General features: G+C 31.2%; 4 protein-coding genes and 2 non-coding genes across 7 annotated transcripts; 4 read left to right on the top strand and 2 right to left on the bottom strand.

Moving 5' to 3' along the window:
• Positions 1–1,187: 1,187 nt before the first annotated feature.
• Positions 1,188–7,772, bottom strand: LOC106754135 (bifunctional fucokinase/fucose pyrophosphorylase). Of its 2 annotated transcripts, XM_022777791.1 has the most exons (7): positions 7,109–7,772; positions 6,493–6,857; positions 5,263–5,389; positions 4,180–5,193; positions 2,661–3,394; positions 1,904–2,302; positions 1,188–1,683 (listed from the first exon to the last, which is right to left on the bottom strand). In XM_022777791.1, exons 1-6 carry the CDS (start codon positions 7,668–7,670, stop codon positions 1,910–1,912), a joined length of 3,195 nt encoding a protein of 1,064 aa, XP_022633512.1. In that variant the 5' UTR covers positions 7,671–7,772; the 3' UTR covers positions 1,188–1,683; positions 1,904–1,909. The 2 variants fall into 2 exon arrangements, with proteins under 2 accessions (XP_022633512.1, XP_014491598.1); XM_014636112.2 differs by lacking the exon at positions 1,188–1,683 and having other exon boundaries at positions 1,727–2,302.
• A 1,766-nt stretch (positions 7,773–9,538) lies between these two features.
• On the top strand, positions 9,539–10,197 carry LOC106754087 (calcium-binding protein KIC). The gene has a single exon (XM_014636038.2). The coding sequence runs from the start codon at positions 9,674–9,676 to the stop codon at positions 10,055–10,057; it is 384 nt and encodes a 127-aa protein (XP_014491524.1). The 5' UTR covers positions 9,539–9,673; the 3' UTR covers positions 10,058–10,197.
• Positions 10,198–11,270: 1,073 nt separating this feature from the next.
• On the top strand, positions 11,271–11,343 carry TRNAE-CUC. Its single transcript has one exon. It is a non-coding gene; the product is annotated as a tRNA-Glu (tRNA).
• Positions 11,344–11,908: 565 nt separating this feature from the next.
• Positions 11,909–11,981, top strand: TRNAE-CUC. The gene has a single exon. It is a non-coding gene; the product is annotated as a tRNA-Glu (tRNA).
• Positions 11,982–12,240: 259 nt separating this feature from the next.
• On the bottom strand, positions 12,241–13,101 carry LOC106754064 (ATP synthase delta chain, chloroplastic). Its single transcript, XM_014636007.2, has one exon. The coding sequence runs from the start codon at positions 12,989–12,991 to the stop codon at positions 12,338–12,340; it is 654 nt and encodes a 217-aa protein (XP_014491493.1). The 5' UTR covers positions 12,992–13,101; the 3' UTR covers positions 12,241–12,337.
• Positions 13,102–19,326: 6,225 nt separating this feature from the next.
• LOC106754153 (ras-related protein RABA3) lies at positions 19,327–20,832 on the top strand. The gene is made up of 2 exons (XM_014636137.2): positions 19,327–19,855; positions 20,030–20,832. The coding sequence occupies exons 1-2, from the start codon at positions 19,602–19,604 to the stop codon at positions 20,484–20,486; spliced, it is 711 nt and encodes a 236-aa protein (XP_014491623.1). The 5' UTR covers positions 19,327–19,601; the 3' UTR covers positions 20,487–20,832.
• Positions 20,833–21,407: the final 575 nt, after the last annotated feature.

The raw sequence follows: 21,407 nt of genomic DNA, 5'->3' as shown, positions 1-21,407 counted from the left end.
GTGTACATCAAAGGTGTTATGTCAAAAATGGATTTTCATGTGCATTTAGTCTGCGAGGTTCTCTATCTCGTGATTCCTATAGAGACCTGTTCCCTTATCTTTTCATCCTTGCTCGAGAAGTTCTAACCACTCTCATAAAGAAAGCTAAAGCATGTAGGGATCTTAATGGTATAAAAGTGGGTAAAGGATAATTTTATGTTTATGAAGGAAAACGAGATCAAGAGTAACAGGGTTAACAATATCTTGTCTTAATTAATACGAAAAGCTTCATAATAAGCCATTAATATGGCATTATGATGCTAAAATGAGCTTGTAAACTAAATAAGCCATTAACATTATCTTGTCTAAAAGTGTTTGGGCACGAAATTGAGAGGAAGAAGAAGGTTCTGTAGAACTTCATTAAAGACAAGGCGTGGATAAATGTTTACTGGCAAAAACATTTATAAAAAATAGGAAGAGAGATTCTTGGAAAGTTTTTATTACACAAACAGTTAAGAAATAAATTTTAAGTTTAGTTTAATTCTAAAAAATTAGTTTATAAAACTATATTTGTATTTACTTATATATTTTAAATTAATTTTATCTTTAAACATTAATACAATGTGAGACTAAATATTAATAAATGATTTTGTAGAAAATAAAATAATATATCTAACAAATAACAAATATCACTCCGAATCTTTACTGGGCATATTCATAAATATATGTATGGAGAAACTTAGTTTTTTCCAAACTTTGAGATTATTTTGTTAGGGAGCAAGCAAATTTTGCAGCACACCAACTTGCTAGAGTGGCACCATTTTATATTAGTTGCCAAGTTTTTTCATTACATCCACACTGAACCTACCAAGTTATCCAAAAAGAAATAACACAAGCTTATTAAAAATAGATACTAATGTATTCTTAAAAATAGATTGAGAAGTATTACGCGAATTTCATAACAGTTATAAGAAGTTTCAATCCAATTTATGTATAGCTTTTACGCGAGATAAGAATCTTACTATTTTATTATGTATATATGTATTGAAATAGATGATAAGTACTATGTTAATACTTAATAAGTGTTTAAATTTATATTTTAATCAGATTTATTATCCTTTTATATAAATTTTATTCATAAACAATTTATACCAATAGTTAAAATTATGAATATGTATTAGCATTTTAAAATGTATTACTGATTATATTTTATGCAGTTTGATTGATGTATCCGTATTGCAATAAAGTATCGAATTTTACATGTTGGGTCACATGGCAGAGAAGAAAAAGCGAAGAAGTTTCTGCAGAAAAGCAATCCATGCGACTTTGGATTCTTTGCCATATGAACAAGTGATACCCTTGCCCCCCTTTTCACCATTTCTTATCACCCTTCTTTTTCACGCCACTGCTTTTGTAAAGAAATGATGAATAAATGGCAAAGATGAAAATGATTATCACGTTCTCTCTCACTCTTTAGTGTGCAGCAGAATCATTGAGTAGGCTCAATTGGTATGTCTATTAGTGGTTATTTATATGTCCAGTATGATTTTCCATGGATTTTCAAACTGTTATAATCTGAAATCACAGCTCTTGCTTTTATAATTCCTTAATGATTGAAGAGAAGGTAGCAGAGTGATGAGAGAGAGAGACCATATCCATTGGCACCTCACCTTTCATTGACCATTCATCTCAATAGAGAGAGAGCTAGCAAGAAAAAAAATAAACATTTGATATTATAAACAAAATATACTAATTAATTCCTTAAAAATCTTATTCAGTAAGCTGGAATAAATTAAGAGATATAATCATCCTCGGGATAATGGACACTGATTCAATATCTAGGGCAGAATATACAAAGAATGGAAAAATAAATTTGATAGAAAACAATACAACTGTAAAACTAACAAAGTATCGGTAGTCATACCATGTATTATAGGAATATCTGCCAATCATATATTTTCACGTCAAAATGTTTTTCATGTTCTAGCCTGTGTCTCAGTTCCTTGGCACACTGTACATCCTTGGCAAGCAACAGAGCAAAGCCCCCACCACCAGCTCCAACCAGCTTGTAGCCACAGCAGTACGGAGAGGAAAACGAAAACAGACGATCAACATACTCGTTGCTGCAGTAAGGGTCGAGTTCCTGATGCAATCTCCAAGCTTCTAGCATGATATCACCAAGTTCATCTAAGTCACAGTTCATCAAAGCTTCTCTCCCAATCTTTGCCAGTTCAACCAAGCGTTTGATGCTTGATACAAGAAGATTATCACGGCGAAGATATCTAATAACCACCTTCTGCAATACCTTACGTGCAAGTCGAACCTACAAAAAGCAGTTCAACGTGCAATAGAAATCAAAGTTAATTATAGAAGTTATTGAATTAAATGAAGTACAGCACCAGCAACAAAATTACAAAACTCAAAAATTTGAACATTTTGTGACAAGGCTTTGCTGTTGTTTGTAAAAGGAAACAAAGCAAAAAAATAACATATCCCACGTACAAATGATTTCCTGTATGCTACCCAAAGAAACACGGTTACCCAAAGATCGTTAGATCAGCTTACCACAAGCTTATAGGTAATATCAGATGACAAATAACACTGAAAAGAGTCTCTTTGATGCAGAGATCTCTTTGTAGGAATACCAAATGTATATTTACACAAACAAACTGTTTACTTACTTGACCAGTAAATACCACAAGAAGTCGTTGCTGCAGCTCGGAAATTAACTGAGGGGAAGCCAACAGGGGAACAACTTGAAGCCTCAAAGGAATTCCTGGAAAGCTTGAAGTACATTTAATCCCAGGGTACAGACCTCCGATCTGGTCCTGCCAACCACCTCCTGTACCCATAAGTTGCTCCAACACCAAAACAAGTCTAGCAACATTCTCAGTGCTGTCATCCCCATCAATTATCTGCAGAAGGCCTTTCACCACTGTAGCAGCCAAGATACTAGAAGTACCCAATCCGCTGCCACGGGGAACATTGGCCCATGTTTTGATGTGCAAGCCCATATCTACAAGAATGTTATCATGAATAATTCCAGTCACAAGTAATGCAGATTTGACCAACCGAAATGGATCATCTCCATAAAATGGTGCACAAATAGTCGTATAATCTTCAACAAACAACTGATTATCTGCATCATCGGTAATTAATATTCCTTCTGTTTCAGTTGTCTCTATGATGGTGCCAATTGGTAAAGAACCGTCCAAGCTTATTGCCATATTCAAAACACATCCAGCACGTTCAATGCTCCATGGAGGAGTATCACTCCAACCCCCAACAAAATCTACACGAACTGGTAACTCTACTTTTACCTTTCTAGGATGGAAAGGCTGATGAATGCAGCCATTGTGATTGTTATTCTGGAATTCCTGACCTGAACAGCTACCAGGAGACTCTGATAAATGTTCTGCAGAAAAGACAGATTTTAGCTTCAGAAAACTTCATACTTCTGATTTTGTTGCATGAATTAAGAAGTAAGTAACTGTCTTGTTATTCATAATTTCATACACATATATAAAGTCACGGAGAGTGTGATATTACAAATAGTGCAAAGACTCACTTAAAAGTTGTTACCAATCTTTTGCCATCAAATGATACTGAATAGAATTAATCACTCTTATAGATACTCTATTCCAGTATTTTGAGAGGTAACAATAATATACAGAGAGAAAACACTTTGAGAAATTAATATTACTCACCATGAATTGCGCATAGAAGTTAAATTCCTAACACTACATTAATTGATCTTCGCATAAAAACTGGGCGTTCAGTAGCCTTAGCCTTTGTATATTAATTTCATAAAAATAATCACGATACTTTACATTTCCATTGGTTATTTTGAAACCAACAGGTAGTTTACAGTTTTATAGTTATACTAAGTGTGCCAATAAACAATATCGTTGAAAAGAAATTTTGCAATATATTGTGCCTTAAAAGTTAAAACTAGCCTGTTTAATATAATCTAATATTGCATTCTCATAATCATTTATCTAGACAGCTTATCTATGTTTAAAAATCATTAGATGAATCGTGTGTACTTTTCTGTTAAATTGAACAAAAGTTAAGTCATCAAATTGTTCAAAGATTCCTCCCTATTCTCCCTCCAAAAAAATTGATTGCAAGATATATGCACTAAACTGTTTGCAAACTTGTTTTGTGTATTGCATCTTGGGACATGATTAAAACATGTACCTTTGAACCCATATCTTACTGCTGAAGCAGTTTCGTCAGCAACAGCAGCCCAAACTTTGGGCTCCAACTCACGAGCTGTCTCTTCTTCATTGCAAGCACGAAGAAGATCAACTTGCACCTGGTATGCCCGACTTTTGGGAAGTATATTAGAGTTTTGCTCCCGAACTATGGGGCACATAGCTAGGAAATCCTTACATGTTTCAATTCCAGAACCCTCTTTTTGAAGAATTTCTTCACACAATTGTGACAAATTGCGTCCCAGCATTCCATAGCTGATGCAAGCATTTGCAATTCCCGCTGCAAGATCAGCTTGATGATTACTAGAATCTATGCATATGGTTGAAAAATCGATAGATCTATGCAATTCTTCCAAACTGATGCGCCGAGAATGTTTCCACAAAGGAAGCATGGATTCACTCTTTTCATTGGCTAATCCCATCAACCACATTGCGACCTTCATCATTTGAACATACGGAAGTATGGGGAATATTTTTGAATTCCATAAATATTTTTCATCAGGGCCTTCAGACCCCCATAAGTCACTTTCATCTATACCCAAATCGTGTAAAATTTTCTTCCAGGGTTTCCCACAAAATGTACCATCTTTAGAGAGTGAACTTTTGGGGTTATCATGAAGGCCACAATATACTAGAACTCGCTCCCTATTTCCAATCAATGGAACCTCCCAAAGACAATGACGATCTGGAAGCATGAACTTCATTGAATTGTCAATACTTACAAGGTTGTCAACAGGTATATTGACACCAACCACTATACACAAGGAGCCAATATGTATTTCACCAGAAATTGAAGAATCATATATGAGAGAATCTTCTCCGATTGACACACCGGGTGCAATTTTACTAGAAAGAATAATAGCAGATGCTGTAATGTCAGATGCAGTGGTTGCTGGAATAGAACACAGATGTCTTCTACCAACAAGTTCTGAACCAACACCACTGAGATGATCTAAAACTTCATTTGAGGTTCCAAAATGCAAGAACAACAAATCATCTGTAATAGAAAAATAAGTTTCAGTGCAGATAGATAAGAGGAGAAACACAGACAAAGACAAAGACATACAGGCACAGTAGCTGAACATCTTCCTGTTTCCCAATTTATTGACTAGTTCTTCACCCAAAGGACGCTTTCTTAGCCACTCATGCTTTGCAGGTACCCAGGCAGCAACCAGATCTTCATATAAACTCATCTATACAATAAATAATTTTCTTAGATAAAATACCTCCATTGATCTTCAAATGAATTAGAACACCAAGTGCTTCTTGCACAGATGTCCAAGATATTCAAACAACTCTATAAATTAATTCTGTCAATTGTAATGTACTTCTCATTTGAAGAAACATTAACAAAATGAATAGCAATGAATCCAGAAAGACAAAAACGTTCGATAACCAAACTATCCAAATGGGAAAAATATATAAATAATCATTAAGTAAAATTTGTTAAATTTTAAAACCTAGCATTATAGCATAGCGTTGAACCAAAGTAACTGCAGTAGGACCTACCACTAGTCCGAATTTCCAAGAAAAAGCAATATTGTTACGTAAAAGGATTAACAGAGATCTCTCGACAACAATGCATTTGTATAACTTACCTTCACATTTTACCAAACAAGTTTTAAGATCCTTGAGTCACAACTCTAGAATAAATTAACCAAGACAATGACCCAAGGAATAGGTATCTCAGGTGAGCTTGTAGTTGTAGGAATATGCAGTCGAAGACTAAAATAGAAACTTCTAGGAGCACTCAGACCAAACTAGACAAAGATATGATTGACACTGGAATGAATAGAAAGATCCCTGGTGTATTTATAACATTTACAAAATTATAATTTGTTTTGGAAAACAGAAATCAGTGTATGAAAAGAAGTAGCCAATAATGCTCAGTTATTGGCTCCTGTTGCATAATGTAAGAAAAAAACGTGAGGAGGTTACCACTTGCATGATCCTCCCAAATATTCATTCCAATTAGTCCATACATATACAGATTTGCAAAGAATCCTTTACAACAGATATTAAGTCCCGCGTAATTATATCTCTACTTAAATTGAATGGCATTATCGACCTTAACAAATAAAACAAAATGGTTCAATTATAATGCAAAAAAGAATAAAAAAATTGTAAAGCACAAAAAAAATATCCCCAAGTATTTTTGTTAAGTAAATAAATTTATTTCTCAAATATCTTAGTATCATGCATCCCTGCGTATACATGCAAAACAAAGAATTCATTATCCATTACTTTCTACTGTTTTCTTTTCCATCTCTAAAACTAAACAAACAACTTCGTATACCTCTTTTTTTATCTTTAGGAGCTCTGAAATCATCTGCTGACAGGAAGATGCAAGTGTAACAAGCTCCAACCACGCCTTACCTCTAACTGTTATTATTCCAGTATCAAGAAGTGTTCTACCATCAGCAAGAATTGCCTTACTTTTAACTAACTCATCTACAGAAGGTTTCTGTAGGAGATTATCAACTAAACTAATTGCATAATTTTCAGTTGAATGCTCAGTTTCAGCCGCAACTATTACTCCATGGTTTGCAGCAACATCAAGGGTGATGGGAACAGTGATGATACAGGAAGTATCCATAGGAAGAGTCACGAGGGATGCATCAAAACATGGGAGAACATCACCAGTCATAGTTAACATTCCACCTATGAGGATTGAAAGAACTCTGTAAGTTAACTGTCTGAGCGTCTTAAAACACTTTTTGGTCATGTTTAATCACATCACACGCAAAAAACTTAACTTTTTTTAATTACGATGAATAAAATTAAGACGAGGGCTGCCTTTGAAATTAAAGTACCTACGAGAACTGAAATTCAAGCATGTACATAAAACTATTCCAAATAAGCCCCGACAAGAGCTGTTCCATATGTATATAGTATATGAAGTGATGAATAACCTTCATTTCCAAAAGCTTGTCTTGCACAAGAAGCAATCGCTAGAATATGGTCAAAGAGGAGGGGAACGGGGCCATCAGGGTCATCAGCAGCTAAATAAGGAAGAGGCAAGAACACTTTCCCCATAGGGTTTGCCCACGGCACCCGTTTTGAATCACCTCCAGCATGGAGCAACAATACGTGCTTCTTCGCCAAAACAGAAACTGCATCGACACTTCCATTGCCATTTGTCGGTGATTGTGAGTGACAGTAGTGGAGGGCGAGAGCGTGGATGGCATTAAGAGTGGCGGCGCCGGATCCGATCCGGCAGCCGAGAGGGTCGGGCACGGCGAGGGTGACGGTGGTCGGGGAGATCCGACCCATGCGCTTGGCCCGCTCCAGTTGCCAGTTGTACAATTGAGCTTGTTCGGGGCTAGCGGCAGTGAGGACAATGGCATCCCAGGTTGGAACCCGAGAGGGGTGTCGGATCGACAACCTCAAATGGTACCATGATTTCCGCAGAAGGGAAACCAAGTCCTCCTTCTGTTTCATTCTCCACCGTCTCTTTCCCCTTTCCCTCTCCATTCCCACTACCTTCAACACCTTCCACTCTCAGTGACTGAAAACAAGAAGAAAACACAGGACTGATCTATGAATCCCATGCTTTTTTTTTTGTTTTTTTCTTCTATCATTCCTAATAAAAGAAAAAACAGCCAGTGATGGAAAAAGATAATGATAAAGGTAATTCTTTTAGTAAAATAAATAAATATTTTTCTAAAAAGAGTAATTATTAATGAAATTAATAAATATTTCATCTATATGGATTCTTCATTTATTATACATAATTTCATTTTCCATATATAATACATAGTTTCTTATTAAACTTTTTTTTCTTTTAAATTACCCTCGTATATGATTTGCTTTTAGATAAGATGCATCACTCCCATTCCTCTACAGCTCCTCCTCATTTTTTTCCAATATCTCATAAATAGAAATGAATATTTTTTAAAAGAACATTACTTTATTTTTATAATATTTTAATTATAATGTTTAATAATTATTTTATTTTAAGAATATGAATATACATATATTATAACTTATACTTTTGCTTTTATAATACGTGTGAATAAGAAAAACTTGATTTAATTAGATAATTGGTCATCAGATAAAACTTTGATTATTTAAAAGTTGTTAAAGAGTGGACTTTTATATATAATATATGTATTATCCTAAGTTATATTGACAGTATGAAGGAGTAATAATGAGCGTTAGCGTTACACGAATCGGTCATTCAGTGTGATTAGTCAGATCAAGTAATTATTAATGGTTATTTAATATATTTAATGACTATATCAAAAACAAGTATATGATACTTATTGGTGATTAACATAATTACATTGCACAAAGAGATATCGTATTAATGAATAATTAAGGGGTTAAACGATGGCGAAGCCTATAAATACGTTAAATGTTTAGGTAAACATATCTTATTCGTAATTGTTGTCATAATAATACACAAGCAATATGAGTCTTATTCGTAATTGTTGTCACAATAATACACAAGCAATATGATTGACTTAAGTGTTATAGTGCCTTTGTAGGTACTCTCCCTCTCCATTCATACTTGAAAAATTGGGAGCAAGAAGATCACAAGTCAGAAAAAAAAAAAAAGTAACTAAAGAAAGATATATTTCTTAGTCTTACACAATTATTATAGAAATAATATATATATATATATATATATATTATTTGTGTTTAAAACTATTAGTATATATGCTTTTTGGATCATTAATGGTTTTTTAATTCTTACAGGAAAATAATGTCAATGTATTAGTTTTGTAAACATGTTCAATATAAAGTTTTTTATGTTTTTTTTAGAAAAATCATTATACTAATAAGTTAGTTAATTTAATTTTGCTTAATAAAGAATCATGACGATGATTTAATGTTTGATCCTATGTATTTATTTAGATTTTTTAATAATATATATAATAAGTTTTAAAAATTATAATTTTTATCATGGTCCCCATGTTTTGTCTTATAATAAACTATAAATGAACTTTCGAGTGTTGATATAACTAAAACATAAAAATTCGTAATAATGTGTAATATGATTTTGTTAGAACTTATATTTTTTTAGTGAGTAAAAATAATATAAGAAAACATAAAAAGTCTTATGTGATTTAACATGTGATAAAAGAAATATATGGTGATATAGGAGGCGTGGTGGCAAAAGGACAAAAGAAAGGCAGCAAATAAATCACGATGATGACCCATTGACAGATAAGCCAGATACACGATAGAAGCCAACAGAAATTGTGCAAATTGACTCAGAACCACAAAGACTAAGCGAAGCTTCGTGGAATGCCACTCAAAGTATTTCTTAATTTTAATTTTTAAATTTTCATCCACGTGCCTCAAAATATCTTTTAACAAATTCAGAATCCAAAAAACATACCTAACAATATTCTACAAATACAAATTTTCTTGGCTGAAGACGTCAGGTCTTGAAACTCGATGGGGAAAATATTAACATCACTGTAAAGAACGAGTCTTCCAAAGTCATTTTCTTCCTCCATCCAAAAATAATGGAAAGCAACCAATCCGCGAGAGAGAAAGAGAGCATGGTGGAAGAAGTGTTCGAGGACATGTTGCCAGTGATGGCAGAGAAGCTGGGTGTGGAGACCTTTGTGTCTGAGTTGTGTGGAGGTTTCAAGCTTCTTGCCGACCCGGAAACGAGTTTGATCAGTGGTGAGAGTCTGATGAGGAATTCGGCTCTATTGGGTATGAATGGGATGAGCAAAGAGGAAGCAGAGGCCATGGTCGGACAGGGCGATCTTGATGGGGATGGGAAGCTCAATGAGACTGAGTTTTGCATCCTTATGCTCAGGCTTAGCCCTGGGATCATGGAAGAAGCCGAAGCTTGGCTTCACAAGGCACTTCAACAACATCTCACCAAATCATCAACTTAAACTCCATCCTTCTGCAATCAATTGTAAGTTATTTTTGTCTGATGGCTGTATCATGCAAGTTAAATAAACTCATTTAACACTCAGATATTCTGTAATATTTTAACAAAATCTACTTGTCATTGACTTGTTTATATTCGTATTAATAATTATTATTATTGATTTTTGGAATAATATTAGATCAATTATAAAAATATACGTAGATTACGTTTGAATATTTGAGGGATAATAATATTTTGATAATATTTTTTGATAATTTTTTTATAATATAATATTTATTATTATTTTATTGATCTATTTGAATTTATATTTAAAAAAATATTTAAAACAGATCCATCACAAATTATTATATATACGTTGTCAAAAAATTATTAAAAAAATATTTTTAAAAAGACTTTTCTTACGTTTGAGTGATGTTGTAAACTTGTAAATTAGATCAGGATATGAATTCAGTAGTAACAAAAGGAAAGTGAAACGTGATGAAGTATAATTGGTATTAAGTGAACAAATCAAGTCAATGGTCTCTGTATTGTGTCACTGTATCAGGAGAAGAAATGAAAGAAAAAGCCTTTTAACGAAAAAGATAATTAGGACCCACTTTTTTTAATAGAAAACTATTTTTTAATGATAAAATATATTAAACTAAGATATGTTTAATTAAAATGTAAAGAAAATTATTTAAAAGAATTAGTTGTATAAACAAAGGGGATTATTATAGTATACCGACTCCTAAACTAATTTTTAAATGTCAATAAGAAAATACGTTCCATTGTTTAATTCAAACTCAGGCATCACACTAGCTAGGTTAGAATTTCATTATTTTAGCATGTGAATTAACTGTTTATGTGCGCATAATAATAACTTAAATTTTCTTACATTAAAATCGATAGTAAATAAACATATTTTTAAATATTTTATTTTGTTTACATTTATAATAAATAATTTATGTTATGACAAGAAGGTGTTTTTTAAATTCAAACTGGTCCGTAATTAAGAAAGCAATTATTAAGTATACAAAGTATGAAGATAATTTGTAAAATATAGACACAATGACTTTTATCAATTACAGAAATAATGTGTAAAAAGTATATATTTTTAAAAAGCATATAACTAAGAGAGTGAAGTTTGAATGAATTTGTTGGTATCAATGAATGTAATCGAAGAATGCTCTAAGAAAAATGAGCTATTAATTATTTATAAGTATAAATCTCAGCAATCCGTTGTAGTCTAGTTGGTCAGGATATTCGGCTCTCACCCGAAAGACCCAGGTTCAAGTCCCGGCAACGGAAGTTCCTTTTTGACATGGAGAAGAAATCAAATTATAACAAATGTCTATATTTAAACTCATGTTTTTAAATATGTAAATTATGTTTTACATTTATAATAAATTATTTATGTTATGGTGGGAGGGTATGTCTAAATTAAAACTGGTCCGTAATTAAGAAAATAATTAAGTGTATAAAGGAGGAAAGATAATTTGACGCAATATACACAGAAATTCTTTTATTAATTACAGAAATAATGAGTAAAAAGTATATTTAAAAAATATATATTACTAACAGAGTGAGTTTTAAATGAATGTGTTGTTGAAGAATGTTCTAAGAAATTCAACCTATTTATAGTGTTTTATAAATAATTCATTCTTTCTATTTTTAAAGGTAATTTAACAATTCATTATATTTTTAAAACTGGATAATGAACCATTTGTAGAACTATTTTATAATTTAATTTCATTTGTTACTACAGTTTCAAAAGCTAAATAGATTATTTTTATTATTTATAATCATGTAAGTTGGGAAGTGTTTGATATAGAATATATATTATTTTGATTTTTATCAACAATATCTTCAATAATCCGTTGTAGTCTAGTTGGTTAGGATACTCGGCTCTCACCCGAGAGACCCGGGTTCAAGTCCCGGCAACGGAATTGACTATTTATTTTGTTTTTGGGGTTCTTATTCAATTCATAGCTGTCGCTGCAAACGAACATTTTGTAAACAATCCTAGCCAAAAATTGCAAATAAATTTATCCCTCATTTGATTGTTCCTCCAAATAATGAAATCAACGAAGAATTGTATCTTAGTTCGATTTTGTAAATCATGGAAATGGCATTTAGAGTATGAACAATTTTTCGATGGCAGCGTTGTTGCTTTTGGCAAGTAATGTGGAAAAAGAAATTCAGAAATCCGGGGAAGATAAAGTGTTCTTATTCGATTGATGCATGCTTACATGAAACCAACTATAAATTTCATCGATGAAATGAAGAATTTGAGATTTTCACTTCAGTCAGCAAAAGAGGGCACACCCTCCTGAACTAAGTTTCTGACCTTCACTCTCACCGCCCCACTCAACTGGTGTACGCTTTCAGCAATCCCAAAAAGCTCATCTTTTCCCATCTTACTCTTCGATGAAACCAGCACCATTTGAGTTCCACAAAGCTCGTCGTAGATCCTCTCGAACTCTTGCAGCACCTCCTTCACAATCCCCACCCTGTTCCTCTTCAGTAGCATCTTCAGCAACGCCACCACGTGCCTGTGAAAGTTTCCCTCCTCAACCGCGGGTGACTGAAACTTCACACTTTGCAGCAGTTTCAATAGCCTCTCAACATCCCTGTGTACAGAGTGAAGGGAATGGGTATTTTGGGCGACGTCCACGAGAGCTGCTGCATAGCCAGTGGCGGGATTTGAGTTGCATATGGAAGATGAGGGTCTGGGTTTGAGGGGTGAGAGGGAGAAAGGAAGCGAAGGGGAAGATTTGTGGGAGAAAGATTTGGTTTTGGGGAGAAAAGTGGGTGTGGAAGTGGAGAAAACATGATGGGGTTGTTGTGGTCGTGAAGGGGTTGCTTTGAAGGGAAAAAAATCGCGATTTGTTAGGGTTGGCGAAGATGGGAAAGGAGGAACTTTAAGGCTTGAAACCGATGATGAGAGAGTATCCATGGAAAGAGGGTTTCAGACAGACAAGTTTTTAGGTTTTATTGTTTAGGAAAAGAGAAGAAGGTAAGCAGAGGATAAGTTTTCGCCACTTGGTCTCACAAAGGAACACATACTAATGGTATTGAGGTTGACCTAACTCACAATTTCAATGTTCCATAATTCTATTTAGTAAAAGGTGTCATCTTTTTTGGAATTAATGGATATAACACGATGCAATACAATGGATGTTGCAGCAGATTCATGGATCTTTTGAAAATTAAATTCCACCCAAAAAAACTCACTTTTCACATATACATTGGTACATTACATAGAAGCTATAGCAATTTAACATACAGAAAAATTTAATACATTTTATTATAAAAGTTTTGACTTTTTTTTTTTAAATATGGATCATGACTTTCTTATTTAATGATAGATATTGCTATAATTTAATTTTATATTTCATTTTCTTTAAATTTTAATATAATTATTTATAATTTTTTAACTACTTCATTTTTTTCTTCAATGTTATCGTAAAGACTTTTATACTGCTGACTGTTCAGAATGTATTTTATATAACACATTTTCTCGTATTACTTAAAATTTATCAAAATTATAAAATAGAAAGAAAATAATTTTTAAAATTTTACTACTTTTATTAAACTTTAATAAACTAGGAATACCATCTTTTGTTTTGATATACATTGAGCATGGGTAGAAAAATAAAGAGCTTATGATAAATCAAAATTTGACTACTTTTATTATTACTTGATGAACATTTTTATGCATAATCTAATTTTAATTGATGTAGTAGTTAGATTTCAATTATATAGTTAAAGTTAAATATTGTAAAAGTTTAACAACTATAAATATTTACAGTTTTTTGTGTGGAAAGAAACACATATTTGACTAGGTTTAATGTGTGTAAATACAGTATTAATTAATTTTAAACTAATATTATATATATTTTTCATATATGATCTATATAAAAATGCAATTTAATAGACAAGTTTAACATAAAACTATTAAATAAAAATTAATAATGCAATCAATGAAAAATTTATTTAGTGTTGGAGGAAGCCATGTTCCCAAAATATAGGAAGTTAAAATTTCAATTTCCCAATAAACTATGCATTTGCAATCAGGATATGTTAAAATCTTAACTATGGAAATATATGATTTTAGGTGGTTAAAATTAAAGATAATTGCTTATAGAAATAATTATTCTTGACTTTTCTTAAGCTTTGTGTTACTCCTAAGAGTGAAGATATGTAATTTTAGAAAGAGAAATAAAAGTGTGAATTCACACTTTTATATTTGAATGGCAATAGAGAAATACAAGTCCAACAACATTGTCAGCACAAGCTAATAGAACTTCAACATTATATGAACAAGAGAGAAACAACACAACAGAAACACAAAGCAGGGTCAATACAATAACGAGGAATCCTAATCAGAGATAGGACTCACAGAAATCTTAAATAGAGTATGAATCCTAATCTAGACCGAAGGAACCCTAGAAAGGGAGGAAACTCAAAATGAATTAATTAATCGATTTGAAAATGAGATTGAACGGTGGAAAAAAGTTTTCAATCGAAGGAAAAGCTTTTAAACGGAGCAAAAGAGGATTTAATCGGTGAAACTTTAAGAAAATGGTGAAAGGATGACGAAACCCTAGAATGAAATGAAAATAATCAGTGAAAGAGGAAATTTGTTGTTGAATAGGCTGAGGCAATGAAGAAATATGAAATAAGATGACGAATCTGTGAAGAGAAACAGAGCTTACGGTTGATGGTGAGCTCCTTAAGAAGAAAATGCTCTGGCAGAAGAACAGGAGAATGGAGAGAAATTAGGAGTGAGGTAGCGGGACTGCGAGGGAAATGGGAAAATGAGAGAGATATTATCACTTGTTTCTAAAAATCAGTCATAATACATTAAAAAAAATTTCAACCTTATGTCAGATGATGATAATTCCGTAATAATAAGTTTTAAACTTATTTATAAGTTTGTCACCACGTTTTATATTATGACTGATATACGAAAATATGTTATAATATATTTAACTTATAATTTTTATCCATCATAATATGCTATTTTTTTAACTTTTTAGAATAATTTTTTTTTTCAGAACAAACAAAGATTTTTCTTTTACATTTAGTTAAATAGGAGTTGTACTAGAAGGTGTTTTACTCATCCAATACCCTATATATAAATCTATCACATTCATATTCTTAGGATTCTCTGCAATATGAAATTTTCATTAATATCTTTCCTACAATCAAGGGTATAATGGAGGTTCCCTATAAATACTCATAAAGAAATTAAATAAATACAATAAAGAAATCACAAAATTAAGTTAACAGAAGAAAAACCCACAATTATAATTTATTAATAATATTGTACGTGAAATTTTGTCATGTTCAAAGCAATAATATTGTACGTGAAAATTTGTCTACCCGAAATTTACCTTAGTACAAAATAATAAAAATAGTTTAAAGACTATTTTTGTAATTTTTTAATCCACAAATTATAATGATATTTGCAATGTTTAATAGTTCAAAAAGTACAAAATATTTGTCATGTTTGTAATTTTTTATAAACATATATGGGTACTCATTGACATTTCTAAATATACAAAAATTACAATAACTTTTAAATAGATACTTATGTGCATTATATTATATGAATGATTTAATCTTAAAAATACTATTTTATATTGCATAATAATAGTCAATATAAAATGAAATAATCTTGAAATACTTTAATAAGTTTGATCAACACCAAAATAAGACAAGGATTACTTAATATACTATTAAGAGGTCATTCAAATATTAAAATATCTTAATGCGTTTATTTTTTAAGATGAAGAATAAGTGGACGAATTTAATGATAAAATGCATGTTGTTTAAAAAATTGAAGGATAAAAAAGTAAAATTACCTGATTATTCTTAAATTTAAAAATATTATAAAATGATATTTAGATGAATTAAATTTATTTTATAAAAGATATTTTAACGAATGAAATTTAAGAAAAAAATATTATAATAAATAAAAAATATAATATATTTAGTAACATACTAAAAAAAATGTTTAGATATTAAATATTTTTGTGGTAAATATAAAATGACTTATGAATAGTATATATGAAAATTAATTTTTAATCCTCTTCAATTTTTTTAGAAGTCATTTTTTGACTTGTAGAACTCATCTTTTATTTTCAGATTACTCAATAAAAAAAAAATGAAATTTTATTTATGTGGAACCGAGGGAGAAATTGATGAAGGTGCCAGAAGAAACTTCCTCCAGCCCATTAAGATGCAGTTTTGTGGGTGGTAGAGCAAGTTCAACTTTCCATTTCATTTCCTGCTAATTCCTATTAAATAAATTATATATTTAAGTCTCATTTAATAAAAAATAATTTGAATTTTAAGATGAATATTAACACATTTTAACATATTCACAATTTCATGATTTTGAAACAAATAATTATTGAATTTTATTAATAGAAATCAACTTTATTCAACAAAATTATTTTTGGTAATTCAATAAAGATATGTAAAATTGGTTCTAGTGTCAATGAGAATAAATTCTCTTTCTCTTTAGAATCGATTATTCTATTATTCAACTTCAATTACAACCTCCGTCCTTAGTCAACATGAAACCTCACCACAATCATAACATTCATTTTTCATTATTATGGAATCTCACTGTAGTCACAGAACCAGTAGAGCATACATGTGAATAGTGTGTATTTACATTAAAGATATAATTGTATTTGTATCATTAAATCTGACTTATTCAACCTTAGTATGGAGCCATTATAATACTATAATACAGAACTATTTAAGATATATCACTATTTATTAATTATATAATTATATTTATTATTTCACACATATTTAATATATTTTAAAACACAAAATACAATGTCTATCAATGTATTTTGAACATACAGAAAAAAAAAGTAAAAAAAATCCAACAAAATATCCAAATTTCATTACTACCCTACTTGTCTAGAAAATGTTGGCCCATTGAAAGAAAACATAACAAAAAACATGACGAACATATGTACATATTGGTCAAAAAAAGGACATTTACCAAACCTAATTAATATCTTTTGTTAACAAGATTTTTAATTGAAAAATTCTCACAAACCTTTTCAAAGAAAGGTTTATATTTTTAAAAAGTTCGCTAGTTATGAGAAATTGACGCATCAATATAATATATTATTATATATGCATTCAATTACTAATATTCACAACGAACTGAATAGTAACAATAATGACATTTTCATTTTTAAAAGCATTAAATATATTATTTTAGTATTACAATAACTAAAGTAAAAAAAAATAAAAAATAAATACCAGTTCAATATAAACCTTTATATTTAATTGAAAATTATTATTAAAATAAGGATTTCTGTAAACATTCTATCAATAATATATGAATTAATGAATTCTAATACATGACACGACTTTTCTTATTATTTGTTTTTTTAATTGTAATATATATATATATATATAAACTTATTTTTGCTTTGAATAACTTAGAAGTTGATTCAATGATTCATAACAAGAACATACAATAACTATTTAAATGAAGAAAGTGTTTAAAGTGAGAAAAAATTACTCAACCTCTGCCATGTGTTAATGTTGAGAAAAGTCTGAATAAATGGGAAAACTATGTTAAAATGAAATTATTTTATACACATTATTTTTTCTTGTAAACTGAATTACTTATACTTGATACTTGTAAATGACTTGGTTATTTTTTGTTTTGTTTCTTTTTTCTATGGTTTTATAAATATATATATATATATATATATATATATATATATATATTTTCTGTCTGTAATACACCTTTTTAAAATTTTATAATATGATGAGAAGAATTTTATCACTCATATCTTATTATTAAGATAACAAGTCATACAAAATTTACAGAAGTCTAATAATCCAAATAAATAATGGAAGTTCATATGATTTTAAGTATCATATGATTATTTTGTATTCTATTAAAATCTCAATAAAATATCACATACGATAAGATATTCTTTAATGCCTAAAAGTGTCTTTTGCATACTACAAGATTTTTTTAACAACATTTCCTAAAAATATTTTGAAATTTTATCATAGGAACCAATTAAGAAAAATGTGTTTTGAAATAAGACCTATTATGGTTCTATATATCTTTGATGCCGATACGACATCTGTTGCTGGATTGGATGGGATAATTACCCTCAAACAACCGAGAGGAATTTACGTGCCATCATCTTGTTTGATTAGATGCCGCTGCAATAAATGACCATTGGTGAAGGAGATTGTTTCCGTGATATTCATCTTTTGCTTCTTTTTTATGTCATGGACTTATATAAAAATACTAAACAATAGCTTCTTTGGTTTGTTTATCGGTATCCACGGTTAAAAAACCTGTGATTAATGCAACAATTGTCCAACAATCACTGTTACTGCATCATGGCTGATGCAACTTCACTGTTACATTTTACAAGAAGAAATTATATTGTTTGTACTATACCAGTTCTGTCGGTGCATAAAGTCCCAACCTGGATGTTATTGCAGTCCCTACAATGGATTTTTAGAATGTTTAATTTCGTTCGTTACCGTGATGTGCTCACTGCGATGGGCCTTTAAGAACAAATGGTAGGCCATGCATGCTCATATTATAAATTTACACTATGGTCCCGTGTAGATGTCTTTTCTATGATACCTATTTTATAAAAGAAGTAAAATAATAAGATAAATTAAGTTTTCATGTTTTGATGTTTTAACATTCTTAATTTCTTCTTTCAGATGAGTTTCATTTTTAAGTTTTGCATTAAGAGCCTATGCATCTCTAGTCAAAATGGGAAACACTAGACAACAATACCAATGGGATAAGCAAGTAGAAAACATCAATTCAGATCCCTTTGTTAATTGAAGAACCTGCATAACAGCTAAGGAAATTCAGATAACATTATATCCAAGTTAGGAACTATGTTTGATTTAATTAGAAGTACTTGTGCATTCGTTTTAATGATGAAAACAAATATCTTAGTCATAATTAAGATTTGGAGTCATTTGACAGATATAAAATCTGCAAAAAAAATCGTTAAAAGAAGGCATGTGTATGCTTGCAACAGACATTAAGATCACTGAATATGAACCAGACATTTCATCAACCAGTCATTAAATTACCTGTGATTCTCAATCCCTTTCCCAAGCATCACAACTTCTAGAAATTTTTTAACAATTGTCTGTATCTTATTTTCAATTTATTGCCAAACTGCTGCATGTATTACATATATTACAGAAGGTAATAATGCCCCCACAATATTGTCATGTAAATATTATTATATTTGGTATAGTGCATTCAATTTGGTAAAGCATTAAAGGGAGACAGAGACTGGGCCATTACTTTACCCATTTCCTTCCTTTGCTGCCGTTGATTGCACTCTGGTCTTGTTCATTTGATTTTTTTCTTTCCTTCCTTTTCCATATTCTTTGCTTTCTCCTACTTACCTCCACGACCAATAGGAAAGATTGAACCGATGTTTTAGAGGCTAGTTTGAGCAAGGGCAAGAAGAAAGTTGGTTGCTTAAACTTGATTTGAAGCTCTTGGTGATCTTGGGAAGAAAATGAATCAGGAAATGAATGGCGTTGAGAGTGAGAGAGTGAGAGAGAATATGCATGAGAAAATAGATTATGTGTTTAAGGTGGTGGTGATAGGGGACTCGGCAGTGGGAAAGAGTCAAATGCTCTCAAGGTTTGCAAAGAACGAATTTTGCTTTGACTCGAAGTCCACCATTGGAGTTGAGTTCCAGACCAGAACTGTTACAATCAATGACAAAGTTATCAAGGCCCAGATCTGGGATACTGCTGGCCAAGAAAGGTTCACCTTCTCTCTCTCATGTTTGATTTTGTTCACATTAAGCTATGTACAGATAAAAACTTGCTGAAAGTTGGATCATTTTTCACAATTTTGTGTCGGGGTGAAGTAAAATCCTTATGTTAAAATGGGGTATTTTTTGTTTTTATGTAATCTACTGTGTATGGTGTGGTACAGGTACAGGGCAGTGACAAGTGCATACTACAGAGGTGCATTAGGAGCGATGGTGGTGTACGACATAACTAAAAGACAGTCGTTTGATCATGTGGCTAGGTGGGTTGACGAACTGCGAGCACAAGCAGACAGCTCCGTTGTGATAATGCTGATTGGGAACAAAGGAGACCTTGTGGAGCAAAGAGTGGTGCATGCAGAAGATGCAGTGGAGTTTGCAGAGGATCAGGGCCTCTTTTTCTCTGAGACTTCAGCTCTCAGTGGTGAGAATGTGGAGACTGCCTTTTTCAAGCTTCTGGAACAGATTCATAGGGTCGTCTCGAAAAGGTCATTGGAAAGTGGTAGAGGGAAGTCCACACGTCACAACAATTTTCCCACTCTTCATGGATCAAAACTGGATGTTATATCAGCTGCTGAATTGGAAATTAGTGAGATGAAGAACTTATCTTCATGTTCTTGTTAAGATATAAGTAAAAGGAGAGAGAGAGAGAGAGAGAGAGGGAAAGTAAAAAATACATGCAGTAAATCCGTTTTATACGTATAAAAAAAAATCTGTTGAACTATTCATCAAATGCGTTTGATGAGAAGAGGATGATTGAGTTGATCTCGTCCTTGCATATTTTCAGTTTGATTACGACATATTACAGTGACAGCAATTTGATGTATTGTTTTACCATTCAAGGGAAGAAGAAAGAGTGCAGAGCTTATATCAAACTTTGATTATGCTTTGAGAGGGTAAAAAGGTGGAGATGTGATTTAATTTGTTTATATACGAGTTTTAGGGAAAATTTTACATAAGCATTTTTTCTTTTTCTACGCTTAATAAAAAAACTAACATTTTGATTTTTTTTTTTTTTAGTTTATTCATCTGAATTATGTTATATCTTAAAATAAAAATGTAATGTCAATCAGTAAATTTTATACGAAATACAATAAACTTGTTAAAATATTTTCAAAATTTTATGATCAAATTCATGAATATAGAAATATGAAAATTAACAAGGTTTTGACAGAAAATAATAATTTTTTTTTTCTAATATTATAAGCATCTTGGACTCAGTAGGCTTGTTCAGCCCATGAAAGTGTGATCCAAATGGGTGTTTCATCCTCCACCTCCAAGCTTTCATCATGCACCTCCAAAAATTACCATTTTAACCTTAGTTAATATTATTTTAATATTTTCTCTTTCTTCATAAAGTTATTCTGCACCTTTCTAACTTTTTCTCTTTCTTATTAAAGTCAACCTACACCCTTCTAATTTTTTCTCTCTCTTATTATAGTCATCCTATACCATTTTAATAGACTTTAAAATCTATACAATTTTTTTATAAATTTTTTAAATTTTATTTTAAATTTAATAATAGTCTAATTTAATTTAAAATTT

Source organism: Vigna radiata, unplaced genomic scaffold, assembly GCF_000741045.1.
Source record: "Vigna radiata var. radiata cultivar VC1973A unplaced genomic scaffold, Vradiata_ver6 scaffold_83, whole genome shotgun sequence".
Lineage (NCBI taxonomy): Eukaryota > Viridiplantae > Streptophyta > Magnoliopsida > Fabales > Fabaceae > Vigna > Vigna radiata.
This window is presented reverse-complemented; position numbering and strand designations above follow the sequence as displayed.

Bases quoted from the DNA above. Each gene is read 5' to 3' on its own strand.
- LOC106754135 (XM_022777791.1), bottom strand. From the start codon at position 7,670: ATGGAGAGGGAAAGGGGAAAGAGACGGTGGAGAATGAAACAGAAGGAG. The intron at 5,194-5,262 runs GTATGTCTTTGT...TTTCTATTACAG, and splicing joins GATGTTCAGCTACTGTGCCT to ATGATTTGTTGTTCTTGCAT. The intron at 2,303-2,660 runs GTAAGTAAACAG...TGCTTTTTGTAG, and splicing joins TTGTGGTATTTACTGGTCAA to GTTCGACTTGCACGTAAGGT.
- LOC106754153 (XM_014636137.2), top strand. From the start codon at position 19,602: ATGAATCAGGAAATGAATGGCGTTGAGAGTGAGAGAGTGAGAGAGAAT. The intron at 19,856-20,029 runs GTTCACCTTCTC...GGTGTGGTACAG, and splicing joins GATACTGCTGGCCAAGAAAG to GTACAGGGCAGTGACAAGTG.
- LOC106754087 (XM_014636038.2), top strand. From the start codon at position 9,674: ATGGAAAGCAACCAATCCGCGAGAGAGAAAGAGAGCATGGTGGAAGAA.
- LOC106754064 (XM_014636007.2), bottom strand. From the start codon at position 12,991: ATGGATACTCTCTCATCATCGGTTTCAAGCCTTAAAGTTCCTCCTTTC.